The sequence below is a fragment of the Cyphomyrmex costatus genome, unplaced genomic scaffold (assembly GCF_001594065.2).
Source record: "Cyphomyrmex costatus isolate MS0001 unplaced genomic scaffold, Ccosl1.0 scaffold398, whole genome shotgun sequence".
Lineage (NCBI taxonomy): Eukaryota > Metazoa > Arthropoda > Insecta > Hymenoptera > Formicidae > Cyphomyrmex > Cyphomyrmex costatus.
Genome location: NW_017278185.1, coordinates 69364 through 91238, shown reverse-complemented (window position 1 = coordinate 91238; position 21875 = coordinate 69364). Strand labels below are relative to the sequence as shown.

The window sequence follows — 21875 nt, the reverse complement described above, 5'->3', positions numbered from 1 at the left end:
TTATAATAGCAAAATGCAACAAAAGAAAAAAGTTTAAATTTTTCTTTTTGGTTCAATTTATCTTTTTTTTTTTTTTTCAAAAAGCAAGCTGTTTGATTCATATTTATATATCATAGAAATATATGTAATAACTCTAATATTTAAACTAGTTATCACATAAAAAGATACGTATAAGCTTTATTCATTGCAATCAGACGAAGGACACTGTTTAGCGAATAATATACATTGCAACTCTCTCTAATCTAAATGTAAATAATTATCATAAAAATATTACGAATACATGAAAATAAATCTTGCTAGTTATACATGATTGAATTTTGAAGTAAATCTGAAGATGCCTTACCTAAATATTTCACGAAATTAATGAAATACAGATTTATACTAAAATATTTCATTAATGATCTATGTATTTGATATAATTTGCATGTTACATTTATTTTTCAACTATGTACCATGTACTTATGAAAAACATATGTATATATAAAGAGAAAACGATAACAAAAATGTATAATAACAATTACATATCTGTTAAAATAAAAAAAATATTATCCAAATTAAAGTATAAAGAGTATTCTCTCTTTTGCTCTCATATTTCATAGTAACTGCTTTATATATAGATTTTTATGAACATTTCTATATATATAAAAATTCTGAGATGTATATTCATAATAAATAAATTCATTAAATAACAATAAAAAATATAAAAGTAATGCATGTTAAAAATATGTGTACTAAAAATATATTAATCCAAATTATGGCTTGATGAATGTCAAAACTGATATTTCAAGATCCTGAATACTTATAAAACAAAAAGAAGAGAGAGAGAGAAGAGAGCTTAAAAAATAAATCTAAAATATAAAAAAGATCCATATTTGTATAAAATTTCAATTTTTATATACGCTTTTATAACTTTATCCTCTTAAATATTTATTAAAAAAATGATTTGTGTCGATTGTAATTACTACTCAATATTGTAATGTTTTTTTTTTGATTGTGTACTTACTTCCTACACACTTGATGGACTTAATATGTACAACAAAATTGCACACATATATATATATATATATATATATAATTATCTAATACAAATTCTAAATATTTTTCACAGCCAAATTGTGAAAATGTTATCTAAGAAATGATAATAATGCTGTATCTCGCATATAGTGTAGTTGTATTATTATGTCTACTTTAAAAAAACAGGAATTATACAAATAAAAAAATGTCAATACATTTAAGTCAATAATGTCATGCTTATATACAATATCTACATACAAGAGTACAAAATATATATACTTTGATACACTGTGTAATGCATTTTCTTTTATAACAAACTGATTCTTCGTTATTGTTGTACAGCTTTCTGTTCAATATCTGTCAGTGACATATTCGAATGAATGCTATTTTCTTGTATGGCTCCACAAATCTTGTCGTTGACACTGCATATGCTTTCAGTTAAAGAATCTTGGCTAGAGCAGACACCTCCAGTTTCTGACTCTAATAAACTGTTAATTTCTGATATTTGACTAAGATTTGTATTTGTTGTGTTTACAGAACATTCATTTTTACTATCTTGACTGCACTGTGAATCATCCAAGCTCGTATCCTTTGAAAGTTGGCTTTCAGATTTTTCTAACAAATTATTATAAACCAGTTTTGAACTAGACGGAGATTCACTCTCAAGTCCTTCACTTTTACTTATATCTTTCGAGTTGTTTAATTTTTTGACTAGATTTTCCCAGGGATCTTCTAAAAAGGAATTTAAGTCTACATACGCCGATATGTTCATGTGCTTGTACGCTCCTCTGTAGCTCTAAAACAAAAAGATGTAAAACAAAGTAAAGTAACTTGTAGATTTTAATACCAATCATTAAATCCTCTTGTGCAACATAGAAGTCTTTATTTTTCAACACATCTCTCTGCCGAACATCTTACCTTTCTTTTCTGCCTTTGAAACTGATCAGGAGAATACTTGTAGGCAGGGTTCCTATTGTTCGATCTTGGCGTGGCGTGATAGTTACCCTTACCCCTATAATTGTTATGCCATCCATTGCCTGAACGCCCTGGACTGCCGCGTCCACCGGAAGGAGTGTACCGATTAGTAGAGTTATACTTGTGCCGCGACAGCGGCGTGCTAATGTTCAGAGGGATAAAATCGTCATCGTGGGGCTGCGATCCTGTATTGCTTCCGGAGAAATGCTGGTAGCTGTTACCCTCCGCGGGCTGATAACCTCTACCGTAAGCGTTCTCGTGCGACTTCCAATTGTACGGCGCGTGCCTCACGCCATACGGCCGGCCACCATGTACAGCATTGTTCAACGGCGATTTCTTCATTTTCCAGAAAAACAAACGCAAATTAACGTCACAGTGCCCACACAATACAATACTGTACGATGAACCTGTTCACAGTGATCTTATGACTTTGTGACTTCGGCCACAGCAGTGTTTTCAGAGCCGCGCAACGCCACGCACACAAAAGCGGAGCGATGTATGTACGTGTGCGCTCGGCCTTTTGGCTACCTTCGGACGTCTTTGGATGCCAAAAGTGTATCCGTTTTATTTGTCACGCGCTGATATATGCCCATTTCCATCAATGCAGATTAACTTTAATCTCGGTTCAATTTGTTTTTCATCTTTTTCTAATTCTAAAAATTAGAAAAAGATTAACGGTAAGTTAAACCGAGATTAAAGTTAATCTGCATTGATGGAAACAGGCAATAATGCTATTATTGTAGATAAATAATAAATAATTATATATGTAATATTTATTACAAAAATTATATTTTTTGTATATAAAATATATTTTTTGTATGTATAACATTTGTAGTATATTAACATAAAAATGTACGCAAATATTTAATATGATATAGGAATAATTTTCTTAATATATAAGTAGCGTGTATTGTATAAATCTTTTTTATGAAACAAATATTTACGTATAGAAAATATTAAATCATATTATACATATTCGTGAAAATGTTATCGCTAGACGAAGAGGGACCGATAATCATTTAAATCTGCCTCATATAGCATATAAGTTTATTTTGCTGTTTAACAGGACATTTAGCATATAATATATTTGATGACTTATGAGAAAAATGCTCTGCATTAATTTTTATATTTATAACGCTTTCCTGTCTTGCCTTTCGAGCAGACCGCAAATAGTATTATAGTAGAGGTTTATTTCGTTTTTTTTGTTTTTATGTCTGGTAAAAATGAAAAAATTCTTTCCGAATCAGCGTTCGAATTCGGAAGTGATCTAATTACATTATGTTAAATTAGGATATTTTGTTAGTTTGACATTGTAAAATAATCTGCTTCCACATTTCATCAAAATTTAATTTCGACAAATTCTGTTTTTCTATAACAGTCAAATCTATAAATACAACGCAGACCATTATTTTTCTAAATTATCTTCGTCGAAATCGAAACCGCCAATGATTTTGACGATAAAAGAAAAATATCATTAAATGATTGCTTCTCTGTTGGCATTGAGCAAAGCTGCGTATTTGGTAGGAAATTTTCAATTTAGATAAAAATTGATGTGTAATTGGTAATCTTTTATACGAATTTTCCCTCGGCAGCAGTTACGTAAAATTTGTAAATGCTTTCGTATATTTTTAATTTTTTAACTAAATCGCTAATATATACTTTATCACATAGATCGAGCAAAAAAACTAAATTAGGATTCGTAGCCCTGTTTCTCTTTATTAGTTTTAAATTAGGATTATTTAGTACTTCATGTAACCATGGTTTAAATTTTGTTTCATTTCGAACTATTGCTGTCTTGTTGTTTGTTTATTTATGCCTGGTTTATGCTTCAGGTGTTAATCCCAAGATCCTAAAATTCAACCAATAAAGCTGCCAGTTCTAACCGAAATTTGAACTCTATTGGCTGAATTTTAGGATTAAGACCTTAAGGCTGGAGTCACATTGAGCGGAAATCTACAGCGGAACGGAACAGCGAGACCAATCACAATCGCAGAAAGTAAAGTGCGGAATGATTGTAGAGTTCTGATTGGTTTCGCTGTTCCGTTCCGCTGTAATTTCCGCTCAATGTGACTCCAGCCTAAGACCGAAGCATAAACCAGGCATTACAGGCTTTCTACAATAAGCCATTATACCTAAGTTTTAAGTATTAAGTAATAAGAAATTGACCACTCACAGTCGATTATTCTTCTCACATTCGATTGTGATTGGTAAATTTCTTAAGCCCATTCTACAATGGGCAGTAGCAGTAGTGGATCAAGGAATAGGCATAGATCGAGCAAATGATAGTTAATTATTTTACTGCTACTATCCATTGTAGAATGGGATTTATGATTTAATACTTAAAACTTAAGTATGGCAGTAAGGGGTGCCGCACACATCTTCCATAACAGTAACCATAATACTTACCGTAAGAATCAGCCAATCAGGATTAAGAGTTCAAAAGAATTTTCGACTGTGATTGGCTAATTCTTACGGTATGTCTTATGGTACGGAAGGTGTGTGCGGCAGCCCTAATGGCTTAAGCCCATGGCACATAGAAAAACGTAAGGCCGTAAACGTAATTAGTAAGCGAATTGACCAATCACAGTTGAGAACGTAAGAAGCCGCTGCTTAGGTTCTCAACTGTGATTGGTCAATTCGCTTACTGATTACGTTTACGGCCTTATGTTTTTCTATGTGCCATGGGCTTTATTTGTAGTAGAGTCCTAGACCAGTATTCATAGGCCGGTATTCATAGTCGGTTCTTATTTAAAGACTGTCTTAAGTAATGTCTTAAGATGCTAAAGCGGCCCTCTGATTGGTTCGTAACTCTTCAAGACTGAACTTAAGACGGTCTTGAATATAAGAACTGACTATGAATACCGGCCATAGTCAGTTCTTATTTGAAGACTGTCTTAAGTAATGTCTTAAGACGCGAATGCAGCCTTTTGATTGGTTCGTGACATCTTAAGACTGACTTAAGACGATCTTGAATATAAGAATTGACTGTGAATACCGGCCTTAGTTTCTCATTGGACCTAAATATATCAACCAATCATATTCAAGAATTTATGCATTACTAGAATGTTACTGGATCCCCTAACTCAGCCCGGCGCATGCGCCGAAAAGCGAGCCTATTATCTGGGATCACTGGTACGAGGTCCGAGAACGAGGCGTATCGCATAACGTACCGTTGGCAGCACTGTTTCGCACAACGTACGCTCGCAGAGTATCGGCGTCGTCACTCGGGTGCATTGTATCGGTCAATTTTTTTTTTTAACGTACGAGTCACGATCCATCGTGTTACGAATTCAGTGATTAAGGTTCGAGTGATAACGTTCACGTGTACGAGAAGTGCTCGTACGTCGGTTTAACCGTCGATTTCAGTTTCTTCGTTTCTGCCTTTTCCTCACCCCCCGATTTATCGATGGACACGTCTGTCGGTTACCACGCTACCACGGAGACGTCGGCGGCTGGGACGGTAATATCTTATTTTTTACATTTTGTCTCTTTGTTCTTCCCCATCTCTGCCTCTTCCTACTTTGCAACCGATATAATTGCGCCTCTTCTCATATCCTTGACCTATGAATGTCTGTAGGATCAATAAATTGAACGATCGGCGTCATGGACGACGCGAGCGATCGAGGATCGTTCTGGCGATAGGCGACGATTGGCAGTACTTTTCTTAAAGTGGACTCGACCGCCATTTCGTTCATCTGCCGCTCCCTCCGTTCCCTCACCGTGTTGCGAATGTTACAATATACGTTCTTTTTTGCCTCCTGTTTACTTCGATATTGTCGAAGCATCACAGCTACGCACAAGTAGTTATAAAAAAAAAGAAAGACATTTTTTCGACGATTCGGAATATCGAGGTGACGGTGGGAAAGGCAGAAGGAAAAAGCCGGCTACGTCTTTTAGGCGGGATCTTCTATTTCACGCGCATCGTATCCTATGATATGCATCCTTCTATTTTCTGCGATGAATATGAAACTGATATACATACAATTGGAAAGAGGAAGGATGAAAAGTATGCAAAAAATTCAGCTAGGATTACTGAGATTCAAGAATCCTTAAAGATCTTTGGTTCTTGACGATCATTTGTCTTCTGTAAATAAAAATAATCGCCAGATGATCATAAGACGCAGTTAGGAGGTCGATTGTGTATCTTGGAATGAGATGAAAATTACAAAAGTAAAAATTCATGTGTTAAGTAAAGTTATAAATGTTCTAGTAATTTGTTCACATTTTTATAATTTTTGTATAGACTTGTGTCACTAAGATCCAGTTCTACAATTTACAGTTAACTCCGACATTCAGTCTATTTCTCATCTCGGTCTAATTGTAGAATTATCAAAGCAAATAGAAAGTAAAGGTGCAGCCACAATAGAAGGAATAAGGAGTTTGACCTATCAAAAATTGGATACACTAGATTCTAGAATATATAGTTTTTGATGAAGTTGAAATTTCTTATTCCTTCTATTATGACTGCACTTTAAGAATAATTGTGGAATACATAATTGAGTCTAAATAAAAAGCACAATTGACACTCAGATTCTGGGGGTCGATTGTATATCTTGAAATGAGGTAAAAATTACAAAAGTGAGCAAATTTTTATTAGAATATTAATAATTTTATTGGTCAATACTTAGTAAATTTGCTTACTTTTGTAATTTTCACCTTGTTTTAACATACACAAGTCCTCCTGCTTTCCAGGTATATATTATCCTTAGATCTATTCTTTTTATATTCGTTGTATATTGAGTTAATCGTGAATTGTAAAATGCCTAAAAATAAGAACTGAGCAAAAAAATTACTATAAAAACAAAAAAAGCAATGAAAAACCAAATATTTTATCAGAATAACGGACATATGATTTTTACCAAAAATATTAGGCACCTTATTAACACATTATTTTAAATTTTAACCCAAAAATTAATTTGTGATTTTTTCTGCAAATTATCCTTTGTTTAAAAAATCCTTTAAACTTATATATAATGCTGGATAACAATAAACAACAACGCAAATAAAATAATTTTAGACAAATGAGATAAATATAGATGCCTAATATTTTTAATCAAATTAATATTATTAAAAAATAAAATTTTAGAATCCTATTTTTTATGCAAGAAATAATAATTACTGCTCAGTACTTCCAGGATTAATTTTGACGCACACAAGTTTATCATCTGGATCAAATTGTTGGAATAACCTTTCACGTTTCTTGCAATTTGCTTTCTCCAGTCCAGTTTTTTGTATGTCGGTTTTTTTGCATCTGTATTATATATTCTGCATTTAAGGTGAATAAGGTGAATATGTATAATTAGACATTGAAGAGCGAGGAAAAAGAGAAAAGATGAATAACATAAAAAGCGCTTTGTGTACTTTTATGTACTCTTTTTGTACTTTTTTCTTCTTTCTTTCTTCAACGTCTAATTATATATTTATTTTAAATACAAAAAATATGTAAAGTTATAAAAAACAGACTTTATATTTTATAGCTGTCTCTTGTATGTGTTTAAATTTAATATAGCGCTCTGGATATATTTTTGTTTTTATGTAATCCCAACCATTGCAACAAGACAACTGTTATATATGTAATACAAAAAATAAAGCAAAAACAGATTTATTGTATATGATTATAATAAAAGCTTTCATAAAAATAATAGATAAATTGTTACTCTAAATAATTCTTTCATCATGTGTGGCAAATGCCTGAATTATGCCATAATTGCTTGAAAAATTTATTGACGAATTATTAACATCATATATTAGAATTTTGTCTAAATCAAGTTAAAAAATAAAATGTAAAAATTGTTATATATATGTATCAATTAACCAATTGGACATTTGTTTCAGATGGTGTCATCTAATCAGCCGGTAAGAGCACATAAATATTTATGTATTGTTTCTAATTAATGAACAACTCTCTCTGACAAAAGATGTTAAATAAATATCTTAGTGAAGAACTTAGAAATTAGAATGTTTATTTCACTATATGATAGTTTAACTAATCATAATAGTATGCTCAGCATATTTTACATTATTGTAATTTCATATATTCTGTAAAATTGTGTTTTAACACGACTGAGCAATAGCAAGTTTCTCGAACAGACACCATATTTTCTGTGAAGGATTTATGGTCGATTTCTGAGATACAAATCTTGTATTATCTTAAATTATAGTCTTGTAGTCTTCTATAACAATATGTTATCTACTCGACGTAATAATAATGCGTGTTGCGTGTGATTCATGTTTTGCAGAGAAAAACAAAAATATTTGTTGGCCGGCTGCCGGAAAATTGTCGCAACGATGAGTTGCGACAATTGTTCTTGCGCTTCGGTGAGGTAACCGAATGCGACGTGATGAATCGATATGGCTTCGTCCACATGGCACGAGAGGAGGATGCAGCATCAGCGATCAAGGCACTCCACAATTCCAACTTCAAGGGGGCTACAATCAACGTGGAACAGTCAACTGGAAAGTCACGCGGGGGCGGAGGAGGACGCCGAGATGACAGAAGAGGTGGACCTATGAGAGGTGGTAGGGGGGGACGAGACGGTGGTAGAGACGCTCGTCCTGGACCATACAATGATAGAAGAGGTTGGTGTTGTTTGCATCTCCGTTTGTATCATAAATTCCGACAAGACTATTTTCTCATTTAATTTTCTTCAAATATCTACATCATCCCTGTACATGCATTTGCGCCGCACTCAATGTAGTCGCAATATTTAGTATTATTCAGTATTACTGTTGTAATACTTTTTGTTGATGCATTGCTTTTTTTTATTGTCCCGCACCAATGAGTATAAAAATAGGAGATTTATATCTCGCTTAAGCCTCCGGAGCTAACGCAATCGAATCCATAACATAGTTACTGGTTTCTCATTTGTTGATACAAGTGTTGTTTTATTTTTGTTACTCATTGAATACCAAAAAAGATAGAATGATGTTTGTGTCGACTTGTGTCATTAAATAGAAAGCATCCATTAAAAGTACGTTGGATCCATTTATGCTAAGTAAAAGGCTAATTGATCAACTAAAATGATATATAATAGAAAAAGAATGAATATTGAATATGTTTTAATAAGAATAATTGTAGTAACTTAAAAAAAAATTAAATTGACATTTTTGATAAAGAGATTGAATTGAGTGGATCTAATAGACCTATTATTAGCTCCGGAGGATAGAAATCACCTAGCAAGGTTTTCTAGGCTGCGTTCAGAAACTTCATCCGAATGTATCCAGAATCCTTGTTTAACATTCATTGAACAAGGATAAAATGAACATACTCCGAATTTTTTCCTGAGCGCACCCCTTCTCAACGACACGACGTTTCGGTAACTATTTGAGAAAATAGTATGTTGGAATAAAAAAATGACATAAAACCTTAACATAATGTGCACTAAAAACCAATTCCATATCTCGACGTGCTTTGCAGTTCTTCCGATCCAACTCGTTGGTTACGATGGATCTGCTGCAGGTGGCGTCGCGACCGGGTACACCGATTACAATCGTGGGGCTGGTGACTTTAGCGGCCGTGGGGCGGACTTTGGTGCCGGCTATGGCGATCGCGGAGCTTATGGTCAGAACGTGGGTGGCGCGGCGATGGGTTACACTTCAACGGCACCAGGGATGGGCGGTGGATACGGGCCGGCTGCCGGCACCGTGGGAGGATACGGACCAACTGGTGCAGCAGACTACGGACGAACAGCTGATTATGGTCGCGCTGACTTCGGTGCTAGGACAGACTATGGTAATCATGAGGGTGGTGTTTGGAGCTTTAAAAATATGACTTTGTCTCAAGTATACCTAAGTATATGACTTTGTCAGACTTGCAGTAATTTCGAGTAAACTAGTGTAAATCTTTGTTATAATTGTTAAAATACGGTATAATCTTAGCTTTGAAGTTCAGATTGTTTTCGGCTTGTCTGAAAATTTGAATTATCATTTGATTGATAACCGTATTGAAAAATTAGATATACTTAGGTTGTCCAATTGCATTTAGACGCTCATTGATATTTTTTAGTCGGTATTTCTATATTTCTTGCTTCATACGCATTTAGTCATTTATTGACTTTATAACTGATAATGTGATTTCTATGAGACGAAAGGAATGTAATTTTCAAGTAAAAACTGTCGAGAATCTTAATATCCATGTTGTTGTATAGGAGTTGGTGGAGGCATGGCCGGAGATTTCAATCGTGGCGCACCTGGCCCAGTAGATTATGGTCGCACTGATAATTTCGGTGCCAGTCGCACAGTTGATTATACAGCGAGAAATGATTATGACCGAAGTGCGGCTGGACCAATGAGAAACGGTGGTGCCGTTGCTACTACTGGGTATGGAACTGGGTACACTGATGTGGGATATGATGAAAGCCACTGGTAATGTAGTTTCTATAATTCTTTTTTGCTCCTTTCTCAACTCTACGAGACTATAACTTTCGAGTCTATTGCGTTTCTAATTCGATGCTGAGTTGTCTCTCAAACCAAAGTAGATTCACAAACACAATGAATGCTATATGTTTTCTAAGAGCCATTCTTTTGTTTATATTTTACAAAACGTCAAGTTGTAAATGCTTATTCTATTTTGGTTTGAAAAGGTGCAACATTAGTCTTAGTTGTAAAATTTTTTATCCGACATTAAATTTTATTAATACATGTGATCTTGGAAATTTTGTTTAGTATTTATTATATTTTTATTATATTATAATATAGTTTATTTTTTTTATTTATGAGAAATATTTTTTATAATATGTGATTAATCTTTTACAATATTAATTTTTTTAACAGAGATTCTTTACTTACAGTTAATTACATTTAGAACTAATTAAGTGCAGTGAAATGTAGATGATTTATTTTAATAATTTATTTATGCTTCCCTCTCCCTCTTTCTCTCTCTATTATTAATAAATATACAGTTTAAAAATTCATGATAAAATTATATATATTAATCCATACTTACAAAGCTGGAGATTATATAGTATGTTATAGTAGATTATAATGTATTAGTAAAAAAATAGTTATAAAAGAATTTTATTCCTATCGTTGGAAGCAACGCAAATTTTATAATTATCTACATTGTACTGTACACTTTTATTTTCTTTTATTACAACAGCACAATACACACATGTGAGAAAATCTTTTAAATTGAATATTATTTTTTACTTTATTATATTTAAGGTTTGAGTGTCAGCACTGAAAAAAAAACAGGTTGTTTTTATTATAATTAATTATAATTATGTTTAAATTTGGATCGTGCAATTTTCAGTGTAGACAACCAAACTTTCTATTTTTAAGCTAACTTTAAGTCTTATTATTAAATAATAATTAAATTATATTACGTTATAAAATTCTTTAGATCTTTGATTTTTATCAAGTTTAATTATTTTATTAAGTTTATTTATACATTAGATTCACTAAAAATATGGGTATGAATACATTTATAATTGATAAAATTGTTCAGTAAAGTTTATAGAGCTCACAAATGAGCTTTGCAAACTTGTCAAAATTGTTAACGTTACATTTTATTTTTATTTCAACCTGAGAGACTTTTTCAAATGTATAAGATAAAAAATATTTTAAAGTAATTGATATCTATATATTATAAAATATTTCTGCTTCTGTAACAAAAGATATATATTATAATTATTTATTAACATAACATAAAACGAAAAAAAAATTAAATGTCACTCAGGACAGAATAAAAATAAGTTAATAGAATTAAATTATGTACGACAGGGATTATCCGGGTGGGCCAGGGAATATGATGGGTGGGCCTGGGTGGGTAAATCAGGGAGCTTCAATGGCCTACGGAGTGAGGGACGGTCCTCCTGGTAATGATATGCATCCATTTGACAGGCCAATGAGCACTGGACCTAGCTACAGCACAGGGGCACCTAGTTACAGCACTGGTCCAGGACCACAAGCTGATATGTTTAGTAGAAGACCTGGCAGTGCCGTGCCCAGTGGCGGATATCCACCAGTTGCTAGCGGGTGAGTTGAGCAAATCGTAACAAAATGTCTTTCTAAAACAGACTTGTATAACATTTAACCTGTGAGCTAAACGCTCCCATTTTCTCCACTGTCTCATTGTGCGAAACAGAGAAAACAAAATTATAGACTAGTTCTTTCTAGTAACTATTTTAATGTCTATTTTTTTTTTGTTTTCTTTCCCGCTCTTAACGAAACGATGGAGAGGTGGAAACGTCTAGCTAGCGTTTAAAGTTTTGGATAGGTTTGCTCCTGAAGGAAGGAGATCTTACTTCTTTTTTTTTCTCTATAGATAACAACATTTTATGTTGCAGCTATGCCGAAGGATATGACAGACCCGATGCATATGGTCCTCCACGTGGCGGCGGACGGTAAGTTGCACTTTATTAATTACCTTATATATAATATTTAGTTGTCTCATTGATAAAACTGCGGTTATGAAAAGTAACACATGTTTGAAAAGCGAAGAGAATCCATATGCGTACACTTGCTAGTTGGCGTCTTCAGTCCTTTTTGCGCTATATACGCCACCCTCGTTCTTGCCTCGATTATATGTAATACATATGCAATTTCTATTTATGCGGATTCGATGCAGGTTGAATATTTCTGTAAAAGTATAAGGTGTGACACTTAGTGCGACACTCGACCATATACGGAAGCGTTCACTTTCGCCATATACGGTGCTGTTTTGCGATATACGAGATCGTTGTTTTTATCGGTACAGGAAGCCGACGTTTCTATCTTATGAGTGTAAAAGAGAACAGAGGCTGAAAATCACGTGGCTGAAAGTTTCATAGATCTAACGACCACACATAATATAAATTAATGATTGCATATACATATATACACATACATATATTTATAATTTTTACATATTACATACGAAATTTTCAAGTATTTGGCATGTATTATGCAGTTAAATTCATTTCAATTGGTTGCGATAACACAGTTGGTACTTATATAATAATTTTTGTAATTAAATGCAAAAAGAAAAGAAAAATTTGAATTTTTATGAATAAATTTATAATTTTTTGTAGATTAAATAACGCTTTTTTTTTTATCACGTGAAAAATTATGTGATATATAACGATTGGAGGACTTGTTGTCATCACGACATCAGTATACTTGTGATATATCACCTCTGTTCTTTTACGTACTCCGCAATGAAGGTTCTCGAGCACGTCCATCTAAGATGCACTCTGCGGTCAGCCTGCGGCAATTCCGTAATGGCGAGATGCGCTCGGAAAGGCGGAAACTTTTCCCGTAAATACGAGAAAAAAAAATTTCCGGTTACGTGGCTGACTTCTGCGAGCAATTCTGCAGCGCAGAGGATGAGTTCCGCGTAAATTTCTGCGGTCCGTGGAGACACATCTCAAAGGAGACGGAATCTTCGCACATCTCTCGCACATTCATCGCGAATAAAAAACTGACCGCCGTGAATACACTGCGCCTCATCGCAAAATTGCAGCCTGCGAAACTACAAACACACGTCTTTCGCATTTGCTGTCTCCCTATTCTCTAAGAGCTTTCTGAGACGCTTTCCCAATTTCATGTCGGTGTTTCGAGAAACGAGAAAAAAAAGGATGCGTTGCGTTATAGCCATTGCGCCCACGGCGAATATCCGACAAAAGGTTCTTCGACATCGTGAGACTTGAGACTCTTCTGTTATCCACGGAGTTCGAGTCAATTTCCAAATGCACTTGCGACGGTGCATGGAGAGATGATGCACAATTGCGGCGTGTCGATCAGCTTCTGACATGTATGACAGTTAACCAGAACTGAGTGTAAACTTTGCTCTCATCGACGATTTTAAGCTTTTACGAATTTATATTTACATCGTTCCATGTTCACACAAACTGGATTGTTCCTTAAAACGTTTATGTATGATATTTTGCCATAATGTACTAGAAAAATTCGTATTCATTATTTACAAACTATAACATTCTGATTTTACCACTTAAAAACATTTAGCGCAGCAACTTCTGATAAATACATTAAAAATTCAAAAAATAAAGTGAATAAGTTTAATAATCGGATAATGGAACGATAAGGACATCCAGATCTGGTATAGCTGTGCTTCACGATAAATCTGCGTTATATGCGCTGCGACGTGGAATCAAAAAAAAAAAAAGAAAAAAGAAAGAAACATTCACAAAGCTTCCTTAACACTATACCATGCCATTGAAATTACAATTTCGATCCCGTATCATCGAACGTGTCCCGTGATGATCGCGCACGCTAGTGTTACATCTTATACTCTCTTCTTGCTCCTTGCACATAGCAAGGCGATCACGTAATTAATTCTGCGATTTTTCATTTTTTGACCTTTTAGCTTCCCAGGTCCGGCAGACGCGATGCCACCGAGGTACTAAATGTGTACTAAACGCACTAGCGCTTGCGAAAGGCGACCGAAAAAACAAAAATCGTAAAAAAAAAGATCACAGCCTTTTAGCAGCGATCACTCGCTATCGGACTCTATTACCTAGGAATTGCCGTCTGCGTTCGTCGTTGAGTCCACGATAATTATAATAAAAACTATATGAAATTTACAATAGAACTTAACGTTTAATTGTATCGTAAAGTATGGTAAGGATAAGAAAGATATCAATAGAGGATATATAAACAATTATTTGAATTAAGCTCTTTTCTTTTTTTTTTCAAATACGTCATTAATAAATTTATATATTATAAATTGATCCATTAATCAATTTATTATTGGTAAACTTGCTATGTTAGCCTATTGTATGTTTAAAAAAAATTTTCGACATATTACATTATTCATGGAGTTTATGTTCGTAATTTTTTTCCTCGCTCCCTTTTTTTTATAAATATATAAATTCCGGTATTATCTAAGTGGGCTTAACATTTTGCTCGATTTGATGCTCTAACTGCCTACAATAACGTATATGTATATGATTTTGTTATATCCCCATAGTACATAGTATTAATTCTACAAAAGGTGACTTATGCTACAATAATGATGCTGTATAATCCGTTTTTTACACATAAGAACTTGAATATGTTTTCAAATGTTCATAAAGCAAATAATAGCAGTTATCACAATGTATCTTTATATAAAACCAATAAAGTGCAAATGTGAATGCCCTAAAGCAATCTTTATAAAAAAAAAAACTTTTTAATGTGATGTAATATAATTCATCGCTTCTTTTTACAGTCTTTTTTTTGTGCCTAGTAAAATCATCACTAAATTTAATTTTCTAATTGTAACGTGTATCACTATATTAAATATATATGTACAATTAGATCATTATTTCATTAAAGATCTATCATTTATTTTTATAATATAATTTACATAAGAAAATGTCAGTTATTCTTTAACCTGAAATAGATATTTCTTAAAATAGATATTTTATTTCTCTCTCATCTTTTTATACTATTTTTTATTATTAATGTTAAAGTATACAATCTTTACATGATTTACTTTACTTCATAGAAGAAATCATCAATTTAGATAGCGACATCCGGTAGAATATTAGTTGTCCATCTAATACATCAACTTGTGTCATTTGTAGCAGCGAGCAGAGCAAGTCAATTATTGATAATCAGCGTGCGTGCAATTATGCTCTTTAATATTCTTAATTCGACGACGTTATGCATTGTAATCTTGAATTTTAGGACAGTCTAACAACAACATATGATTATTATCTCTTTGTACAAGATAGTAATAATATTTGTACAGTGTAAGAATGTTCATCTAATAGTTTCTGAAAACGTGGAAAATTATTGGAAAACAAAAAATTCAATGACAATGCAGAACGCCAATCTCTAGCTGGTGCAGTTTACTTAGTTAGGCCTGTACTGTGAGAAACGCCGGTTTGAGAATAACCGTGCGATGAACGCGATTATCGAACACGTTACCCTGGTGGCGGTGGCTTGTCGACCTGCGATTATTGAAGAAACCGATTACGACGATTACTCGCTATGCGTGGCTACCCGTAGGTGCGGCGATCAGCGAATAAAGCAACCTGCGATATGTGGATAATGCGCCACAAATTGCGTTTGCGCTCAAAGCTTGGCGTGCTTTGAATTTAACCAGGAAAAGGTATGTTTAACGCGTGCGAACCTTTATACTTTATCTATTGAGACAAATCCAGAGCGCTTATCTCTCAAGGGGGGAAAGGAATCCTATCACCTATAATCACTATCTATATCAGTGTTTCCCATCTAAGTGCGAATGGAGAGTGTCCGGTCGAACAAAGTATAGAACTGTTAAACGAAAGAAAAGAAAAAAAAAAATCATCGATTACCGAAACGCGTGTAAAGAAAGCGGCCGATTTTCTTCTCGATTATCGTTCGGCGTGTTGTGCATTGCGACAGAAAGCGCATCGATTCTAATTCCATCTCTGCTACTTGTACAATCGCAAAGAGACTCTTGTTAAGATGCAACCGATACAACTGTCCACTCAGATCTCTGTCAAAAACGAATCTACATTGTCTAGTCGATTTTTTTTGCTCAAATGCTTCTTTCTGTTCTTTTACCTAATTATTAGGGAATTAGTTAAAGGAACATATTGTTTATATTTTTTTGTAGATTTATAACGGCTCACACAAACGATATTTTTATATAATTTAATAAATTATAAAATTTTGCATTATATGAGATTAATATTAATTTGTGATAATTTGAATATCAAATCGTTCGACACATTTAATACTTAATGTTCAAATATATTCGGCAATCTCTTTATAACTTAAGAAATGAAAGATTTTTGTAATCTAATTTTTTTAACAAACTAAAAATAGATTAATATAATATATTGCATCTCTTAATGCCGAAACCTCACGGTTCCCTTTAAATTAACGCGTCTGTATCGATGCTTTATGAGATGGAATTAGAGCGCAAGGTAAAAATGAATGCGATGCGTGAATTGAAAAGAATGCTGGTTTCTTGCTAACTTTTGCCGCCATAATTTGCGAATTGTTTGTTTTAATATCGTTATAATCACCGAATCTTGTTCCGCAGATTAAATTCTAAAATTTCGCTCGTATCTCGCGATGAAACTAAGCGCCACGTTGTAAGACACGCCGTTATGTCTTCGGAAGAACTTGATGTTGATTGAAGAACACCGTAGAAAATTTTCTCAAATTGTCGACCTGTACAGCGCTCCTATTAACTGTTCAATCGAAATGTTATCTTGTTATACTTCCCAAAAAATACACTCTCATTTTTTATGAAATATTTATCGGTATAAAACACATGTATATTCTTAATTTCACATCGCGTTCAAACTTCGTAAAATCATAAAGTCAATGGAAAACAAAATGAAATATTATATATAGCTACTTCACTAATCGTCAATAGTTTGTCTAAGCATCGATTTCATCTATCGTTCATACAAATATATGATAAGCTAGTTTCATTACTCACCCACAATTCAGTGGGATATTTTATGTACGTTTCCATATAATAAGATAATTTTTTTATTAGATTACAAACGGGATGAAGACAAATGACTGATGGACATTGAGATGAACTCAATGGGGACTGCTAATAATCCTCAGAAGCATTCACTGTCAGTGAACTCGTTTGCTCGTCCGGGGGACGAGAATTAGATGTGCAGAAGATGGATAATTGTGCCTGGCTGTAACGAGAAGTAAGAAAGCATATAGGAATAAAGTATGGAATTGCTATCACTTATATACATTTTTTTAACGCAATGTATAAACATAGCGTTGTTATATCGTTCACTATAATACGATAAGGTAATTCATTTTTTAAAGATAATAAAATTTTTCAGAGCGATATATAAGTTTTTTATATTTTTAATCCTGTCCTCAAGCTTGCCAAGTGTAATAGAAATATTTATTTAACCATTTATCAATTAGTTTCATAATTAGTAGGATTTTATTATCGTATCTATCAAAAAATGTATATATGACAAAGGAAGATAGAAAATGAGTTGGAATATATTTTTAATATGATTTTTATTAAAATGGAAAAATATAAATATATGCATTACATGTATAAAACTAAAATATATTTTGTTTTGTATTTTTCTTATTCAGAATATGAAACAAACATAATTAAGCATATATAATATGCAAAATTTATTTTTCTATCCCATCACCTTTCTGTAAAGCTAGCGCCAGATTATATGCGATTGAAAATTGTATCTGGCATTAATTTTAGAAATACACTGCTGACTACATATAGTATACTATAAGTAGTAACACAACACTAATAATGTAAATTTATGAAATGAGTAAAGCTATAACGTGTCGACAATATCTCTCAATATGGCACAATAAAATAATCTAATTCTTTTTTAATGATTAACTTCAATTTTTGCTGAAGTGATGAAACATCTGTAGTATAGTTTTTCGTATGTTTTTTTTTTATATCAGAGCCTAATGATATATGCAGACACGATTTAGATCTGTTTTGATTATTTGCACTGTTTTGTATAGGCTCTACTATGTATAAAATCATTTTTAGTAATAAAAATATAATGTGAATAATTGAATCGACAAAATATCTAATGTTGACATTATTCATATTTTTAGCTGATTGTATATTGGATATTTTATCAGTTCAAGTATTTACACTTGGCTATTTTTATTTATAACAGCCTTTGTAGTATTAAACATAATAAAATACTTCAAGTGAGAATCTCACATATTTAATTACCAAAAAAGTTATGAATCATTCTCCAAAAACAATTATCGTTATTTCTGAATAAACTTGTATTGTAAAAACTATTTTAGAAGGGTGATTCAGAACTTTTTTTGACAACTTAGTATAGCAATTCAGGATAATATTTAATTCTGATGTTAAACTCATAATAAACTGGGTTCTGGTCCAACACCGCCTGCGAGTCTATACACGAGTGAAGCTACTTTCACGGCTAGTTTATTAACATCCAATGAACACTCACATTCCGCATAAACTCGCACGATATCTTCAGTTCCAGAAGGCCTGAAAAGAAAATCATTTAATTTGTTGTAGTAACTTTTATATTTAAGATCTTCCAATAAGCTTTTAATGAATAAAATTACTTTAAAAAAAGCTCAATTTGTATATCAAAATATAAAAACGTGCTATACCTAACGAAAGATCGACCTCTTGGATATTTCGAGACGATCTTATCAATCTCTTCTTGTAAACAAACGGGAGTCAGGCAATTTCTTCCTGCATTCGTTGTTGTTATAAGATTTCTATCTTTCACTCTGACTTTGAGTTGCTTATTCGGAAGATCGTTGTAGCTTCTTTCCCATTCTACAACATCCCAGCCCTTGGCATGTAATATAGTTTCGACTAGTAACATATCGCTCAATGCATCGCCAACTGTTTCGTTTATTAAATCGATTACATCTCTCAATTTTGAAGAAGCCATTCTTTGTGTCGATGAAAGCATTTTGTTCTTAGCGTGATTCTTGATAGCTTCTTTAGCAGTATCTTTAAAGATGACAGTTCCATGTCCGTTTGCCTCGAAGTAGACTCCAATGTCAAATTCCAGTGCTTTCTTGTGCAGATGCTTCACACCAGTTGACACACACGCCACTGGAACTTTTAACACGTTCGAAATATAATCGGTTGAACCACTGTTGGCATATGCGGTTTGCACCAAGCCCAATTGTAAAGATAAACCACTCGTTTCCAATAGTTCCTTAAAGTAAGCGGCCACTAGCGTTGCTATTCGATCCCCATCCAAAAGGTGAAACTTATTATTCTCATCTATGTAAAAATACACCACTCTATCAGCGTCCCCATCTATGCTGGCGCATCTAATAGTCTTCTCGGATGGGATATTCAGAGGCAACGTCTGTTGTACTTTGACATAATCCGCACCACACATATGATTTAAGTCCCCGCTTCCGTCATTACACAACTTGATATCCAACACACCCTCCAAGTATCTTTGAAATTCCTTCGCTGCGATAGCACCTACGCCATTTGCAGTATCCAATTGCAATCTGCTTATGTACTTTCCATTATTTACTTCGGTGCCTCGTATGCTTTTAAATACTGCTGCTAGTTTCGAATAATAACCCTTCAGCGTGGGATCACCGTAAGCGCCATCAGTGTTCGTGCATACAACGACATAGTGTAGCTGTGGAGTCGTAACCAATTCCAAGTCTGTAACATTGCCGTTTAATGCTTTGATTCCTGCTAGTGCAGCTTTCAACAGGATGGGACTGCTTTTACGGGTATCTCGCCCTATTATCACCGTGGCTGGTATCGACAAGTCGATATTTTCCTTGGTAGATATATGTGTCAACATTGATATCAAATCTCCATCTACCACATTAGCTAGATTTGTCGCTATCGTTTCCCAAGAAGCTTCAAGCATTTCGCCAGCTGGGTCGACAAGTTTGATGCCATTGTCAGGCTCTAAATTGTGACTCGCTGTAATCATTAAACCTATGGCAGCTGTAAGAAATTTACTTATCAAGAAAAATTTGTTCAAAGTTATATTAAAAACCTGTTATTTTTTGCTAAACTACTTGCATGATTCATCTTTTTTCTTTTTCTCCAATATAAAAATGGATCATACAAGAAGTTTAGCTAAAAAAATAAATTTTATCCAGATAGCCAAACAGAAATTGTTGCTTGGTAGAAATTTCCCAGTTGCTGTTATGTTGCTGAACCCAAAACAATAGTAATTTCGTTTCGGTTAACTTAAAGGCATTATGTAGACATCAAACTGTCTGCACAAACCCAAATATTGTAAAAATTCACACAAAAATATTATAATGCACTAAAACTTGCCTTGACTAAATATAGCTTTTTACTTATTTGTGCTGTGATATTAATTATAAAGTTATCATATCTAATCTGTTTATAAGAGAGTAACTGTTGCCTAAGTGTTGCCATCAAGTGGCTTCAATATAACTATTGAATATAATAAAAATAGATAATGAAGACAATTCAAACAAAGCAGTTTCAAGCAAAGTAACAGTAACCTCTGGGCAATTTATTATCTGGAGTATGTTACACTATGTCTTTACCTTTCTTTGCTTTAGATCGTAACACAGCTAAGAGGCCCATTCTGTATAAAACATGCTCCAAGATATCTGACCTAAAATTGATACATATATCAAATTATCTTAAACATACGAGATATTCTTTTTGTATTAAATATATCAAGGGGAATAAAGTAAAATAAAGAACATTTTGCAAAATTCTCAGCAAAAGATTTTGATCAATTAAATAATAAGTGTTTCTCTCTATAATTGATATATGTATTATTTTATACGGTAGGCTAAATAAATGTTAATGATTTAAAAAAAAAAAATCGCGCTTACTTTGTTCTAAAGCCAGCGGTTCCATATTCGATATGTTCGTCATTTTTCCGACCGTACTCTGAGTTCACAATATTGTTGAAATAACTTGATTCCATTGTATCGATACGGTTTAACAGATGACGAAGTTGAGATTAAAGTGACAGTTCCACGTGAGAACGCGTCCTGCCATATGGTGAGTACTTGCATGTATTCACTCAACGCGTGCTCCAACATACAATTTCAGACAGATTATCTTTGTAGCTGCACTATGTAGCACCTTCCACACTTAAAATAAGATAGACATACATATGATATATGTTAGAGAGAAAAAGATAAACGTTCATCACAAGAGAAGGAATGGAAAGAAACCATAAGATGAACCATAACCATTCACCATCCCGCCATCGCCTTGTACAGTGGCGCTCAATCGGCACAGTTCCGTACTTCGATATGAGGCCGAGATGCAAGGGATGAACCGCACATGCGTCAGATTCGCGCGCTTCGGACGCGAGTATCCAGAGTATACTCCAAGATATTTTTCGATACTCTCACACATATAGAACATATGAAAATTATTAATAAGAGTGTATTTATTCTTTTCGGTGATATATAATTATCATTCGTAATCGAGTATAGTATTATATATATCACACAGAAGGGAAATGTGA

General features: G+C 33.5%; 3 protein-coding genes across 5 annotated transcripts; 1 reads left to right on the top strand and 2 right to left on the bottom strand.

Annotated features, from left to right (window-relative positions):
* Positions 1–1342: 1342 nt before the first annotated feature.
* LOC108776988 (uncharacterized) lies at positions 1343–2426 on the bottom strand. Its single transcript, XM_018543763.1, has 2 exons — positions 1933–2426; positions 1343–1810 (listed from the first exon to the last, which is right to left on the bottom strand). Exons 1-2 carry the CDS (start codon positions 2329–2331, stop codon positions 1343–1345), a joined length of 867 nt encoding a protein of 288 aa, XP_018399265.1. The 5' UTR covers positions 2332–2426.
* A 2746-nt stretch (positions 2427–5172) lies between these two features.
* On the top strand, positions 5173–17719 carry LOC108777005 (RNA-binding protein 4.1). Of its 3 annotated transcripts, none has more exons than XM_018543786.1 (8): positions 5173–5449; positions 7825–7845; positions 8229–8568; positions 9407–9721; positions 10137–10353; positions 11830–11964; positions 12276–12332; positions 17411–17719. In XM_018543786.1, the coding sequence occupies exons 1-8, from the start codon at positions 5396–5398 to the stop codon at positions 17424–17426; spliced, it is 1155 nt and encodes a 384-aa protein (XP_018399288.1). In that variant the 5' UTR covers positions 5173–5395; the 3' UTR covers positions 17427–17719. The 3 variants fall into 3 exon arrangements, with proteins under 3 accessions (XP_018399288.1, XP_018399289.1, XP_018399287.1); XM_018543787.1 differs by lacking the exon at positions 17411–17719 and adding an exon at positions 14294–14615 and having other exon boundaries at positions 9449–9721; XM_018543785.1 differs by lacking the exon at positions 17411–17719 and adding an exon at positions 14294–14614.
* A 977-nt stretch (positions 17720–18696) lies between these two features.
* Positions 18697–21682, bottom strand: nst (phosphoglucomutase 3-like protein nst). The gene is made up of 4 exons (XM_018543738.1): positions 21229–21682; positions 20932–21002; positions 19027–20329; positions 18697–18898 (listed from the first exon to the last, which is right to left on the bottom strand). The coding sequence occupies exons 1-4, from the start codon at positions 21321–21323 to the stop codon at positions 18760–18762; spliced, it is 1608 nt and encodes a 535-aa protein (XP_018399240.1). The 5' UTR covers positions 21324–21682; the 3' UTR covers positions 18697–18759.
* Positions 21683–21875: the final 193 nt, after the last annotated feature.

What these genes read in the sequence shown, in the direction of transcription:
- nst (XM_018543738.1), bottom strand. Translation starts at nt 21,323, where the DNA reads ATGGAATCAAGTTATTTCAACAATATTGTGAACTCAGAGTACGGTCGG. An exon ending in ACCGCTGGCTTTAGAACAAA is followed by an intron (nt 21,003 to 21,228) that starts GTAAGCGCGATT and finishes TATCAATTTTAG; the next exon opens with GTCAGATATCTTGGAGCATG. An exon ending in AGAGGTCGATCTTTCGTTAG is followed by an intron (nt 18,899 to 19,026) that starts GTATAGCACGTT and finishes TTTTCTTTTCAG; the next exon opens with GCCTTCTGGAACTGAAGATA.
- LOC108776988 (XM_018543763.1), bottom strand. Translation starts at nt 2,331, where the DNA reads ATGAAGAAATCGCCGTTGAACAATGCTGTACATGGTGGCCGGCCGTAT. An exon ending in TTCAAAGGCAGAAAAGAAAG is followed by an intron (nt 1,811 to 1,932) that starts GTAAGATGTTCG and finishes TTTTTGTTTTAG; the next exon opens with AGCTACAGAGGAGCGTACAA.
- LOC108777005 (XM_018543785.1), top strand. Translation starts at nt 5,396, where the DNA reads ATGGACACGTCTGTCGGTTACCACGCTACCACGGAGACGTCGGCGGCT. An exon ending in ACCATACAATGATAGAAGAG is followed by an intron (nt 8,569 to 9,406) that starts GTTGGTGTTGTT and finishes CGTGCTTTGCAG; the next exon opens with TTCTTCCGATCCAACTCGTT. An exon ending in CCTCCACGTGGCGGCGGACG is followed by an intron (nt 12,333 to 14,293) that starts GTAAGTTGCACT and finishes TTGACCTTTTAG; the next exon opens with CTTCCCAGGTCCGGCAGACG.